The sequence below is a fragment of the Typopeltis vanoorti genome, chromosome 7 (genome assembly GCF_054136105.1).
Source record: "Typopeltis vanoorti isolate ZY-2024b chromosome 7, IOZ_Tvanoo_1.0, whole genome shotgun sequence".
NCBI lineage: Eukaryota > Metazoa > Arthropoda > Arachnida > Uropygi > Thelyphonidae > Typopeltis > Typopeltis vanoorti.
In genome coordinates this window covers 49470026-49485407 of record NC_143555.1, presented here as the reverse complement: position 1 = coordinate 49485407, position 15382 = coordinate 49470026, and the positions used below count along the sequence as shown (strand labels likewise).

The 15382-nt window shown below is 37.9% G+C and overlaps 1 protein-coding gene across 3 annotated transcripts in view; it reads left to right on the top strand.

Annotated features, from left to right (window-relative positions):
- Window positions 1–15382, top strand: part of CLS (cardiolipin synthase) — a 104024-nt gene that overhangs the window by 76630 nt on the left and 12012 nt on the right. For all 3 annotated transcript variants that reach the window (XM_090395252.1, XM_090395249.1, XM_090395251.1), the window contains exon 6: window positions 194–285. In XM_090395252.1, coding sequence (XP_090251378.1) covers window positions 194–285 — 92 coding nt within the window. The remainder of the gene's footprint in view (window positions 1–193; window positions 286–15382) is intronic.

Genomic DNA, 15382 nt, shown 5'->3' with positions numbered 1-15382 from the left:
ACAAACTACTTGATAGAATGCAATTTCACATGGATGCTTATGAGAGATGTACCAACTCAGAAAAAAAAAATCTTGCCGATAGTGTTGCCATCTATGGTTGATGCCGAGAATTTTTCAGACCACCCTGGTATGTATCTATTTTTATCTGAAAATTAAACTTTAATGTCTATATGATGCTTTTTTTTTCTAACAGGCTAACACAGCTGTTCAACTTGCTTTGGCTGCATTTACTCTTGCAGCACCAGTGTTTGATTATGTGGATCATCCATGTTTACATGTTTTGTGGTAGGTTTGTTATAATCATTTAATTTTTGAATTTAAAAATTGGATAATTATTGTAAAGTGAGGCATTTTGAGCATTCATTATTATTCCAGAGAATAAAACTACTAAGATTTAAAGTTTTTGTATATATGGGGAGTAACATTTGGCATGAGCTTCTGCTAATAAGATTCTAATAATGCATTAATTTCCTTGCCCAAGAGTCTGCTTATATCCTATTGTTAATGCATTAATAAAATTCCATGTCATATAAGAATCTAGAGAATTGTTTTCATATCTGAATTGCATTTTATGGTAGTTCAATTCTTTTTTAAAAATTAAGTGTGAAAATAATTTTTTATTGTGTATTATATGGAAGTAAGGAATATGAACAAAATATTTTAAAACATTGTTTTATAGAATACAAAAATCAGAATGAATATATATAAGAGTGCTTAAGTTACTTAAAAGGTAAAACTAGACAACTAAGAGGGGACCTCCTTATAGCCTATGCGGAATACAGAGAACTAACCATGGCTTCTGACACAATGTAAAATTTAATTCTCACTTTCTCGTGGTATTTCCCTTGAAGTATCCACCTGAATACTGATGGAATGGGGCTTGGCTAGATTTGGGACTTATTTGGGCTCCTGTATTTTTTATTCTGTATAATTAAATCACAAGCAATAATGGTAAAACATGAGGAAATGTAATACTAGGTGGGGCATTTCCCAGTTTATAAGTTGAGTCAAGTGGTGGATGAATGAATCGAATACTTGCATTCGATTCTCTCACCACTATTTGAGTCATATCACCTGACAAAATCATCTGTAGTGAGCTGAAGCATAGCGGTGCAGTATACGAGGGCTTGTCAGTCATAGGTCGGTGGTGTTTTGCACTGCAATAATTTTGCCGGCCTGCCTGGCTGAGTGGTTAGCGTATCCGCTCTTCAGCCAAAAGGCTGCGGGCTCAAATCCCACCGTGGGCATGCCGTTTGATGTTTGTGATTGTCTGTGGAAAAACTACTGGTGGTAGTCGTCGGTAGATGGCATTGTTGTAGTTGGTGGAGAGCTGTAGAGCAGGTGCCCTCCCTCGATGAGTCTATGGACTCCCTGGAGGTGTTATATAATAATAATAATAAGCACCATGAGCAGAAAAGAAGTGGAATTAGCATAAGAATTAAAGTACCATATTGACATAATTTGTGTTACTGTTAAAACGTTGGATCCATTGCTGTTGTTGAAGGAGCTGCTGACAGATGGAGTAAGCAGCTTTAGTGTGGCATGGAGAGAAAAGTGACAGCAGAAAAGTATAAGCCTCCTGCAATGGAAGATTCATGTTGAGTGTAGGTAATATTGTCCTCAGTAATGCTGAAAGCTTGTATAATCTTTTTCATGTGCACACTAATGGGGAAAATGGTAGTCTAATTGGACATTCTGATGCAAGAAAAAAAATGCAGGATGATTGGTCAAGGCTTAGTTAAGTGACAACTGTTTGTGTTGAAGGTAGAGAGCAGGATCCTTTGCCTAGAGACAGACACACAAAATAGCTCTGAATGGGTGATGTGCAAAAGCTACTGGTATTCCCAATGGTGGATGGAATCTGGCCATCAAAGAACACACTTCCTTCCATGTTGACCCATAATCAAGTTTTGATTAAAGAAGTGTATAGTGTAATCAAAATAGGGAATATTGATTTATACTTCATGCTGTAGAGCAGGGCTGTCCAAAACACAGCCTGCAGCTCGCAGTGCGATTTTGTGTGGCCCGCCTGTGGGTTTTAATTTTCACGAGCGAAAAAATAAAATAACAATATATTTTAATTTTATCACTAATCGATAATCTTGATGTTGGTTATTTTATTTGGTGTTTTTGCATCACTATATACCCACGTGTTTTCAAATATTAGATGTGTCAAAGAAGCGTTCTTACACTGTTTTGTTCCAATGTGCATGCTCTGGGCTGTCATGGGGAACATGAGTGCTTGATTAGTGCACAATTAGTGTTGTTCGTTTGTTCAGCTGTCGAAATTGTGTCGCTGCTCACTAAATTACTAGATACACATTGGATGCGGCTCTCGGATAAATCTTTTTTTTTTTTTTCTTTAATGCGGCCCTTGGCTTACCTAAAGTTGGACAGCCCTGCTGTAGAGGATAGGATACATGGGATGTTTAGTGCTCTCTTGCACTTTGCTTTTAGTGGAATTATTAAGCTTCTTATCAATCAAAAATTAGTGAGGACTTTGGCTTCTGTTGCTACTGGGATAATAGTATCAGGCCTTAACTCTGGATTTGAGTGAAAAGTGCATTTTCAGTAAAAGTATATATACACACACTTTCTCTGTTAAAAACTGGAAATCCTGATATCCATGAAGTTAAATGATCAAATGGTTGTTGCAATCTTCATGTTCTTGACCGAATTATAAAATTGTTAACATAAAGACTGCTTCCTGCAGTTGGAAGTTGTTTCTCAGCCATACTCCTCTTAGCAGTATGGTTGAGAAAGTGCTTCCTACTCAGCCTTGAAAGGTTCAACTAGAGAGGGAGATGCCCTTGAGACCAAGGTTATGAAGATTTTTTAAAATAAACTGTATCTCTGGGCTATGATAAGCTTTCTCCCATGCCAAAGAAACCTGATACCAGGTGTTCACGTTTCAGAAATGCATCTGATGGATGCTTCTGATCAGTGCCTACAGAAGCCATGATAAGTATTAGAAAGAAGGCTATTGTCTGTAGATAAATGTGCAGTGGCCATTTTCTCCAAGAACTTTATAGGAGTAACTGCAAATTTTAGATCTTTTCGTGGCCTTAGGAAGTTGATAAGTTTTTTTTTTTTTCATTAATCTGAAAATTGTTCCTTGGTAAGTATTCTAATATAGAGTGTGAGAGTAGTAGATCCATGGAAGATGGTGGGAAATATTGCTATTACAACAGATATTAGGCATTATTGCACTGGCATTAGGAGGGTTAGTACTGTTTTCACTTCTTCCTTATTGAAGGTTAATTGCATGGTTTTAACATGTTGGAGAAATTTATCTGCTATTTCTTGTCTAAGTCATACTTGAGGATATGAAGCTGTTGTTGATATTTCAGCAAAGTATTATCAGCTCCCAGTACCTGCAGTTATCCTAGAATCACAAACTATACACCCATTTTGTTACAGGATTAATCAATTATGTTTTATTGTCTTGAAACATTTTATTCTACATAATTTTGGCTTTGGCATTGGCACTTTGAGTAACACATAATTTAAACTGATATAAAATGCTTTGATCCATACCTGTTTAAAAGCTGAGGTTTGTAGTTGTAGGGTATCTATGAAACGTTACCCCATGCTCTGCCTTGATCATTCTTGTTACTTCACACTCAGGTTCCACTATTTTGGAGATGGAATGGAAACCAAGTAATGTTTTTGGAATTGTATTTTTCACTGCCTGAAGAGGACAATATGTTACATTCATCACTACTTTATTGATAGATCTCATTGACTGTCTCAGGATTAAATTTTGCAAGTTGTGAAAAGGTGATATGGTCAGCATATTGTTGTGTATTTGCCACCTTGGCATCCGTAAAGAACATCGCTGCTAATATATTGGAAAGCAGGGAAGTGGTCACTTCCACATGTTCTCTTCATCTGCTGACATAAAAGAGTAGAAGGAGAGGAAAGTTATCTCTTTTGCATATTCAGAAGAGACAGGTGCGATTAGAGACATTACCATCAAACATAGCTCAAGAATCCACTCTTTACCATATAGCCGCTCTGTTGAACTTGCGCATACGATTTTTTTTTATTGTTGGTGGGCATTTGCAATATTTTAAGATCAGTCTGAATTAACTCAAAATACTGTGGTGAGTATATGGAACACATTGTAATAAGGAATCCCATTCAGAGTTGAATTCTCTGGCTGTGGTGTCTAGAGTGGAATGGTGTTATGTTGGACATAGTGGGACAGGGATTGGATTCTCCATTAGCTGACTCATCCTCATTTTTCTCCTTAAGCTTGTCACAAGGTGGGTCTTCATTGGATTTTAGATGTATCTTCTGCAGATACAGTTTTATGTTTCTACTGAAGGACCTTCGTATCAGTATTTTGATGTCATTCACAGCGGTTCTATTATAAGAATATACCTTTCTGTGACTTCTGATTATAATTTAATTTTGAGACGTATGGGACAGCCAGTATCCATCTCTAGAAAAATGCTTAATTACATCATCTGAGTCTGTGACATTTGTTGTATTTATTTTAGTGCATACAGATATATATACAATAGTGTATATATTGCTCTCACTTCTGTTCTCTCAAAAAATTATGGAGAAGGTCATTAACAACCACCTCTTGAACCGTCTTAGAGACATATCAACTAATCAGTGATCAGCAGTATGGATTCTGCCATTCACGATCTACAGCTGATCTCGCTTTCATCACCTACCTATGGACTCGAGCCATAGAGAGATGTGGAGAAACTTGTGGTTGCCCTCAACATTTCAAAGGCATTTGATCGGGTTTGGCATAGAGGGGCCTACTCACCAAATTGCCATCCTAATGGTCTGCCTTCCTCAATCTGCAACTGGATCGGCAGCTTTCTCACTATGTGTCATGGTGGATGGCTTACTCTCCTCAGATTTCCCCACTAATACAGGAGTACCCCAGGGTTCTGTTCTTCACTCTCTTCTTGTAATAAACAGCCTGCTCTCACAGACTTCCAATCCTACCCATAGATTTGGTGACAACAGTACACTCTATTTCTCCTTTTCATTCAAAAGACTTGTTAGTGCTCAAATATTAGAATCCTCGATATCTACTATGATGAGGGACCTGAACTCAGATCTCCTAGCTATATCCCAGTGGGGCACGGCAAGGACAACCGTGTAGACTTCAATGCCACCAAAACTCAGTTCTGTCTCTGATCTCTCATGAGAAAGAGCTTGCATCCCTCCCCCCTTGACTTCAGTAATATGGAGATATCGAAACATGATAATATTTCTCTTCTTGGATTGACTTGCGCCTCTGATCTTTGCTGGCATAACATATTTCAACTATAGCTTCTGCAGCCGCCAAAAAACTTGGTGCACTTTTTTGCACAAGACACTACTTCACAGCTTCTAACTCTATTCAAAGCCCAGCCATGGAATATTGCTCCTGTATTTGGAGTTGTGCACCAAAATCCTCTCTAAAAGTCCTTGATTCTATCCAGAAGAGGTCAATCTAGCTAATTAATGATCTCTCTCTCTCTCTCCCTCTCACAGACCCACTTCAATCCCTCTCTCATAGATGTCCAATTTCTGCCTTGTGCCTCTTCTACAGATACTTTCATGGACAGTGCTCTGCTGAATTGGCCACTATTATTCCTCCACTCTCCTCCAAAATCATTAAAACGAGCCACTGCTAACCAATACCTTTTACAGTCCATCTTAAAGCTCACTGAGCCAACTTCATCGCCCCCCCCCTCTCTTTTATCCCATCTACTTCTCTCCTTTGGACAGAAGTAGATGGGATAAAAGATAAAATGTGAACAGACTCCTTCTTTCTTCTATTCATCTTGCCCATACACACAGCACTAGTGTGCCATAGATCTTGTGGCCTTTTGTGTGTGGACCAGGTGCTTAAAGGTCAAAGCTGTATAACTGAGAGGAGACCTCCACATAGCCTTTAAAGGAATGTGGAGAGCCTACCAGGACTTCTGACCTAATGTCCAATCCTCGCTTTCTTGTGGTGCACCCTGTTAGGTATCTACCTGGATACTGAACAAACAAGGATAGGCTGGCAGTTTGGGATTTAGCTGACCAAATTGTATTCTTATTGGCTTAAACCAAAAGATAGAAATGATGGTACAACATGACAGAATTTCGTGCTGGCTGGGGTGTCACCCAGTTAAACAACGCCCCCGTTGTTTTCGCCAGGGAACCAGGGTGAACAGCGAAAAGTCAGCTACTGGAACAAATCTGAAAATGCACCCCAACTCAATATCACCAGAATTGAAGATCGGTACTATCAACATAAGAAGCCTGAATGGCAAAGAAATGGAGCTAGCTGAGGAATTAGATAAGTTCCAGATGGACATAATAGGGGTGACTGAAACAAAAAAGACCAAAACTGGTGAGCTCTTTCTGAGCAATAAATACAAAATGTTATATTCAGGCAATGACAATCAAGGAAAAGAAGGAGTAGCCATAGTATTCAACACAAAATACGAGGCTAATCTTCTATTCAAAGCTATTCAAAACGCTACAGTTGTATGGTGTCAGTGGATCATTATATCAAGCAATACTTAGTCTTTATTTGAGTTGTAAGTCAGCAGTTAGAATTGAAGGAAGTACAGGGAGATGATTTAATGTTAAATCTGGTGTCAGACAAGGATGTACATTATCACCTCTGTTATTCATTATCTATATGGATTACATTATGAAGGAAAGTGGTATTAAACATGATATCAAAATTGGAGATGTTAATATCAGCTCTTTGCTTTATGCAGATGATGTTATACTTCTAAATAAATCCACTACAAGTCTGCACAGTTCCCTGACTAAATTGAATAACTGTTGTGATAGATATGGTATGAAGGTCAGCAATAAAAAGACAAAGACAATGAAAATAGGCAGAAGCAGTGAAAATATCAGCTGCATTGTGAATGGAGAACCTATAGAACAAGTAAAACATTTCAGCTACTTAGGCACGATTTTTAGTGAAGATGGTAAAATAAATATGGAAATAGACAACAGAATCAACAAAGCTGGTATGGTAGGAAGTCAATTGAATAAATTCATATGGAATAAGAGAGAATTAGTCAGAACACTAAATTAGCTGTATGGAAGACAGTGTTCAAACCAGTTTTAACTTATGGATCTGAGAGCTGGGTCAGAAGTAAAACACTTGACCAAAGACTAGAGACCGTAGATATGAGAGTCCTGAGAAAGATTAGGGGCATGAACAGATGGCATCAATGGCAATATCATATTAAAAACGAGGATATTAGGAAAGAACTTGACATTGTCAGCATCCAGGGATGCATTAGCAGAGCTAATCTCAGGTGGTATTATTATTATCATTATTATGGGCGACTCCAGGGAGTCCTTAGACTCATCGAGGGAGGTGCTAAATATCATGTCCACGCAACTATGTGACATTCTCACAGTATCTATCATACCTTGCCTTGAACTCACTCACCGTCATAGCACCCACAACAGACTCTGGCAGCTTATTCCACTCATTTACCTCTATGAAAGTAAAGAACCCAGCTCTAACACCCCCTGCTAACCACACTCTTGCCCAGCTTCCATAGGTGTCCCCTAGTTCTCTCACTAGCAGTCCTGATCTCAAAAATATCCTCTGAATTTTTCCTATAGAAACCCTTTAGCAATTTGAATGTCTCTATCACATCTCCCCTTTTCTGCCTATCAACTAATTTCTGCAACCCACAAATCTTCAAGCTGTTCTCATATGGGTCATTACATAGACTCGCTATCATCTTAGTCACTCGCCTCTGGATCCTCACCATCTCCTCCCCATCAAGAAGGAACCTAGGTGACCAAATCTGGGCACAGTAGTCGAGATGAGGTCTTATCAAGGCTCGGTACAGATGTACAATAACTTGCTTGTCTCTGCTCGTCAAGGTATTTCAACAACCAAGTCAGTTGATGAGCTGATTTAGCTACTTTTGCAATGTTTCCCCCCTAAACGTCATCTCCCTATCCACCAACACTCCCAAGTCCCTGGCCTCATCAATCTCCTGGAGTACAGTTCCACTAATGTGGTATACTGCTGCTAATCTTTTCACCCCAAAATGCATAACCTTACATTTTCACATTAAATTGACATCCATTCTCCGTAGCCCAGAACTCCAGTCTATCCAAGTCATCTTGCAAGACTTTGACATCTTCTGCATTCACTATCGCCCTACCCAACTTGGCATCGTCAGCGAACAAATGAACTGTTCCTCTTAGATCCTTCCCTATATCGTTAATGAACAGATTAAACAGCAGTGGTCCAAGAACAGAACCCTGCGGCACACCACTAGTCACAGTCCATCTTTTGGACTCTACTCCTGAATAAACTCCTCTTTGATATCTCTCCATCAACCACCCACCTATCCATCTTACCAACCCTATATCCATTCCCATATGTTGTAGTTTACGGATTAGAATTCATGTGGTATCCTGTCAAACGCCTTTGCCAGGTCCAGCAATATCACTGTAAACCCATTACCTACATAGGCTATATGTGGCCAAGTAGGTCGACTGAAGCCTCTTTAATACCTACTGCCATCCACTCTACCTTTGCCCCTCCTCTCTCACTATATGCTGACCCTCGGCACAACTTTTTTTTTCTAAAGATGCTGGTGATTGGTATAGTCACTTAAACAGAATGGGCGAGGAAAGATTAACCAAACAAGTGTTCTCTGCTAGGTTGGCAGGAAAAAGCCCCAGAGGAAGACCAAGATATAGGTGGATTGATATGGGAAAAAGTGCCTTAGAAGACAGATATATAAATATAAGATCTGACGATGCTGTAGCTTTGACAGGTAAACAGATTGATTTTGCAGAAAATTGTAGGTAGGAAGTTAATAATGATGTAAATTTTTCATGTAGTACTATCATATCCTGTACACCGCCTTGAGGGTAAATGTCAGGAATTTGATGATTATATATAGCAATTTGTAGTATTAACTCGGTACTGGGATATGTTCATACTTAGTTATACTGACTATAACCGAGACTAGAATAACAATTAAATTTATTCAAAACGCAACATGTTTCATTGGATTGTCCGACTTCTTCAGGCGTGGGAACATAGAAAGCAAGTAAACACTATAAGAAACATCGTATCACTATAAAACGACTATTACAAAATCAGTTAGCTTTGAACTGTAGCTACAGTCCATGTTGAAGTTCTATTGTTAAGTAGCTGCATGCGTCTGATTTCACGCGTGTGCCAATAACGGATAGCAGAGCTGAAAGAGTCCGGTAGATTATAGCTGAGGTTATTATTTATGTGATGAGGGCCCATAACAATTTCCTTAGATTCGACTATGCGTCACTCCACCTCGTCACGGCATATATGAAGGTTTGTGGTTGTTGTCCAGTTTATCTCATGTTGATGGCCTTCATCATTTGTGTTTACTGAAAACAGTACATGGCTTGACAGGGCGCTTGCTCTAGTTCTTTTGTAGGCAATATCTCTCTGATGTTCTTCTAGACATAGGAGGATGGATTTTTCAGTTTGGCCATAGTATTGCTTCCCGCAGTCACACGTGATTTTGTACACTCCTGGGAATTGTAGATGGTTGTGAGCTTGTTTGTATTTGCTTAAAATCGATCTTAGTTTAGGAAGTGTAGAGAAACAGGTTTTTATGTTGAACTTTCTTAAAATTCTTCTTAGTTTCGGGGAGAGCGAGCTGATATATGGTAAGGAGATACAACCTTTTGGATTGTCTTGTGTTTCTGAGTTGTTTTGATGGCGGTGGTATGGATGCTTATTAATAGTTTTCGACAAGTAGCCATTACTTGTGAAGGTTCTTTGTAGATGTTGTAGTTCATTTTTTAGATCTTCATCATTTGACAGTATAGATCTAGCATGATGTGCTAGGGTTGAGATGATACCCACTTTCTGTGCAGGATAGTGATGTGAGGACGCATGCAGGTATCTATCTGTGTGTGTGGATTTTCTAAAGATTGATATTTTAATAGAATCAGATGACTTAGTAAGTCTTACGTCTAGGAAGGGAAGAGATCCATTTTCTTCAACCTCCATTGTTAATTTAATATCTTGGTGGAAGTTGTTGGAAATCTCAACAGATTTCGTCTTGAAAATCAAAAATTTCAAACTCCAGCCTTCAGATATCATGGTGAGCTTTGACGTGGTGGCTCTCTTTACAAACGTACCAATTCAAGAGGTTCTCGATATTTTAAAGAACAAAATTTCAAAAAAGATGTTTTCCATGCTATCACATTGCGTTCACTCCAGCTATTTTCAATATGAGAAGAAATTCTACAAACAAAATAAAGGATTGGCAGTGGGAATCCCCCTATCTCCTATATTAGCTAACATCTTTTTCGAAGATTTCGAACAAAAGGCAATCTCCTCAGCTACTCTTAAACCAAAAATTTGGCTAAGATTTGTAGATGACATATTTCTTATCTGGGACTATGGCACCGATAACCTTCAGTCTTTTTTAAATCATTTAAACAACTTCCACCAAGATATTAAATTAACAATGGAGGTTGAAGAAAATGGATGTCTTCCCTTCCTGAACGTAAGACTTACTAAGTCATCTGATTCTATTAAATTATCAATCTTTAGAAAATCTACACACACAGATAGATACCTGCATGTGTCCTCACATCACTATCCTGCACAGAAAATGGGTATCATCTCAACCCTAGCATATCGTGCTAGATCTATACTGTCAAATGATGAAGATCCAAAAAAATGAACTACGACATCTACAAAGAACCTTCACAAGTAATGGCTACTCGTCGAAAACTATTAATAAGCATCTATACCACCGCCATCAAAACAACTCAGAAACACAAGACAATCCAAAAGGTTATATCTCTTTACCATATATCAGCTCGCTCTCCCCGAAACTAAGAAGAATTTTAAGAAAGTTCAACATAAAAACCTGTTTCTCTACACTTCCTAAACTAAGATCGATTTTAAGCAAATACAAACAAGCTCACAACCATCTACAATTCCCAGGAGCGTACAAAATCACATGTGACTGCGGGAAGCAATACTATGGCCAAACTGAAAAATCCATCCTCCTCCTACGTCTAGAAGAACATCAGAGAGACATTGCCTACAAAAGAACTAGAGCAAGTGCCATGTATTGTTTTCAGTAAACACAAATGATGAAGGCTGTCAACATGAGATAAACTGGTCAACAACCTCAAACCTTCATATGTGCCGTGATGAGGTGGAGCGACGCATAGTCGAATCTAAGGAAATTGTTATGGGCCCTCATCACATAAATAATAACCTCAGCTATAATCTACCGGACTCTTTCAGCTCTGCTATCCGTTATTGGCACACGCGTGAAATCAGACGCACGCAGCTACTTAACAATAGAACTTCAACATGGACTGTAGCTACAGTTCAAAGCTAACTGATTTTGTAATAGTCGTTTTATAGTGATATGGTGTTTCTTATAGTGTTTACTTGCTTTCTATGTTCCCACGCCTGAAGAAGTCGGACAATCCGATGAAAATGTTGCATTTTGAATAAATTTAATTGTTATTCTAGTCTCGGTTATAGTCAGTATATATATGAATATATATATATATATATATATATATATATATATATAAAGGTGAACATTAAATAACAGATAAAGAACCATGTAACAAAACTGATTTTTTAGCACATCGTATAAAATATACTTTTTTTTTTATGATCAAAAGCCTTTGATTAACACTTTCACGTGAAACCATACAGTATTATATTCAGGTACCACCTAATGCAATGAATAAGTATAGTAAAGATGATTTTTCAGAATCTGATGGTGAACTCTTTTATGAAGAATTGCTGCCTATCATTCATGAAGAATTTTGGTGTGTTATCATGATAAAAGTAGTTTCTCATTACTGCTGTTTTTAAGAAAGACAACTTGGAGCTTCTATTTTTCATACTTTGTTTTCTAAAAATTAACCACTATTTTGAGATTATTGCAATAAGGACATTTTCTGAATCACCCTTATATTATCTGGAATTTCTTTTTACTCAGAAGTATTATTTTAATCAAGGAGATTCAATGTTTTTGACTAGATTTATGCAAATTATCAACTTCTAATAACCTCAAGGAATGTACAGTATAGTATGACAGTAATACGTAATAATTAAGTTAACATTATTATCCCTTCCCATCAACAATTTTCTTTCAGATTTTCTGTTTACTATATCTTTAATAGTGTAATATCTTATATTTTGCGCTTCTAAGGCACTAACTAATTGCATCTTGAATTTCTGAAGTAATTTGTTATGCTACACAAATGCCAGACATATGATAGAAGAGATATCAGATATCTCTTCTGTCATATGCCATTCTCTACTAATGATAGATAACTTGAGTCCAGTTTTGATAGAAATGCATGAAAGCAATAACGGTAATGTCCCATGTAGCAGAGAGTTTTGAGGCTTTCTCATGTGAAGTGGAGGCATACCGGATGAAATATATAGTTGGACAGTTCAGTTGCTAGAGATGGAGTGCATTGACAAAATACCCATATGGGTGATTTAAACATTGCTTGGGTATAAGAGAAATCTCATGATAAGAATGAAGGAAAATTTGAGTTGTTGCGAGACAACTTGCTCAAGCAGCATGTGAAGAAGAAACTCAAGGGCAAAGAGTTAGATTTGATCATCTCAGTTCCTTCTTCACATGCACTATCACTAATTGTTTTACCACCAGTTGGTGACAGCGATTGTGCCATACTTTCTTGGGAAATAGCTAATTATACAGATGTTCCAATTAGAACAGGTTGCATGCTGAACTACAAAGCTGGAAATTATAACAGCCAATAGAATGCTATCTATGGTCATGTGATATCAGTTTCCGAACAGTGTATGGAATCTTTGAAAGAGCTTAAATGAGGCAGTATCTAAATGTTTCCCTAGAGTTTGAAAAACAAATAGTGTGAGTGAAATGGATGTGCACTGTTGTTAAGCAGGAAATCTATGGAAGAAATATGAGAATAAGAGTGAGGAGTTATGAAATAAGTAATAGCACTGTTCAATAAGTAATAAGACTAATTTTACTGTCACGAAACCACTTATCACAATATTAATTTCTGTGGAATAAAGAAATGTTGCTGTCTGTATTGACAAAAGAGGTTGATAGATGGTGTACACGGGCTGATGTGCCAGAGTGTCACGTGACTAAACACAAGCTTGTTTTGCGTGCCTACGAGCCGCGACCAGTCATCGAAATGGAAGCGTCCTTGGAACAGCGTTATGTGATTAAATTTTGTGTGCGTTTGCAAAAATCAGCATCGGACATTTTTAACATGATACGTGAAGCTTTCCACGATGAAGCAATGTCGAGGGCAAGTGTTTTTTGCTGGCATAAAACTTTTAAGGAAGGAAGGCAAAATGTGGAAGATCTTGAACGTGAGGGAAGACCTTCAACATCAATCACAGAGACAATGATCAATACAGCAGCGATTATCATCAAGGAGGATCGCAGAATTACAGTACACCAGCTGCATGTTGTCCTGAATATTTCCGTGGGAAGTGTTCACTCAATCATGGCTGAACATTTGGGACTGAAACGTTTTTGTGCCCGATGGATTCCCAAACTCTTGACACTGGAGCAAATGCAGCATCGAGTGGATGTGTGCACAAAATGGAAAGAAAGACTGGAACAAGAAAGCAACAACTTCTTAAAACGCATCATTACAGCAGATGAAGCTTGGTTGTATCACTATGACCTTACAATGAAACAACAAAGCAGTGAATGGAAGCATCCGTCTTTGCCTACCCCCAAGAAAGCAAAAACTGTAAAATCAGCTGGTAAAGTTATGACCATAATGTTTTTTGACTACGAAGGCATTGTTTACCAACACACTGTAGAACCTGGGAATACTGTAAACGGCTCATACTATGCGGATGTTTTACGGACAGTGGTACAGCACGTCAAAAGGAAGCGTCCATTGCCGAAGAATGGCTTCTTATTGCACCACGATAATGCAAGGCCACTATTGGTTTTGTAGTGGACGTTTTGCAGAAGAACAACATAGATATCCTACCATACAGTCCTGATCTCGCACCGTGCGATTTCTGGCTGTTTCCTCAGCTCAAGAAACCACTAAGAGGCTGCCATTTCGAAAGCAACAAAGCATGTGTAAAAGCTGCGGAGATGGTTTTGAAAGAACTCTCAAAAAAAGGACTCACATATGTTTAAGAAGTGGACGCAGCGGTGGGACAAATGCATTGCGTCTGACGGTAGTTACTTCGAAAAAGACCATGTAACTTATGACGATTAAAGGTAATCTGTTTTCTGTATAAATATAGTCTTATAACTTATTGAACAGCCTACGTATATAAAGCACTAGCCAAAAAAGTTAGGATGTGGAAAGAATTAGCTATGCAGGCTAAAGACAATCCAAAAGAATTTTATCATTATGCTGCAAGTAAAAGATTAAATGTGTTAAGAATAACTTTACTGAATGCAGATGGTGCTCTTGTATCAGAAGCTGATGAGATTGGTCACTTATTGAGTGCTTGCCTTGCTAAGATAATTCAACCTGATGTTTGTTACATAGTGCACAGTGCTACTACTATATTGGATGAAGAGATAAAGTTGCATGAGAATGAGGTTGAAGAGCTGTTGCACAACCTGGATAACAATTTGACAATAGGGACTGATGAAATATTTGCATGTATGCTAAAGGAATGTTCAGCTGAATTGGCTAGGCCTTTTGACATGCTTATGCAATTTGAGTCTCAGCTCAAGAAAGATACCAGAGAATCAGAATGTATGATAGATTTGTAGCAAAAGGGTGGTGCAAAAAATAATGCCTGACTACTGACCTATCAATATCTCTGAAGTGGTGTTGAAGATTTTGAGCAGTTGGAAGAACTCACATACAGAACATGCAGACAAGCTGTACTCTGTAAGGAACAGCATAGGTTTACTATAGGGAAGTCATGTTTTAGCAATTCACTGATATTTTAAATTAAAGATGGCAAGAAATTATATTCTTGGTTTTATCCTTTATCCAAGTGTAAGCAAACAAAGTTTGTGCATGAAGTAACTTTGTGACTGGGCTGCTTATAAATAGAGGCTAATGAATTCACATCAATTGCCTTAGTATCCCATAATGGAATGCACATATCCTTATGGACATGTATAATGCTATGAATTATGGAAGGTGTCCCTATAATTATGTATAATTCATAGCATTATACATGTCCTTAAGGATATGTGCATTGCATTATGGGATACTAAGGCAATTGACGTGAACTCATTAGCCTCTGTATACAAGCAGCCCAGTTGTGAAGTTACTTCATGCACAAACTTTGTTTGCTTACACTGGGATAAAGGATAAACCAAGAATATAATTTCTTGGCATCTTTAATTTATAGTATAACCAAGTGAAAAAACTTTCAACGTCACTCATATTTATAATG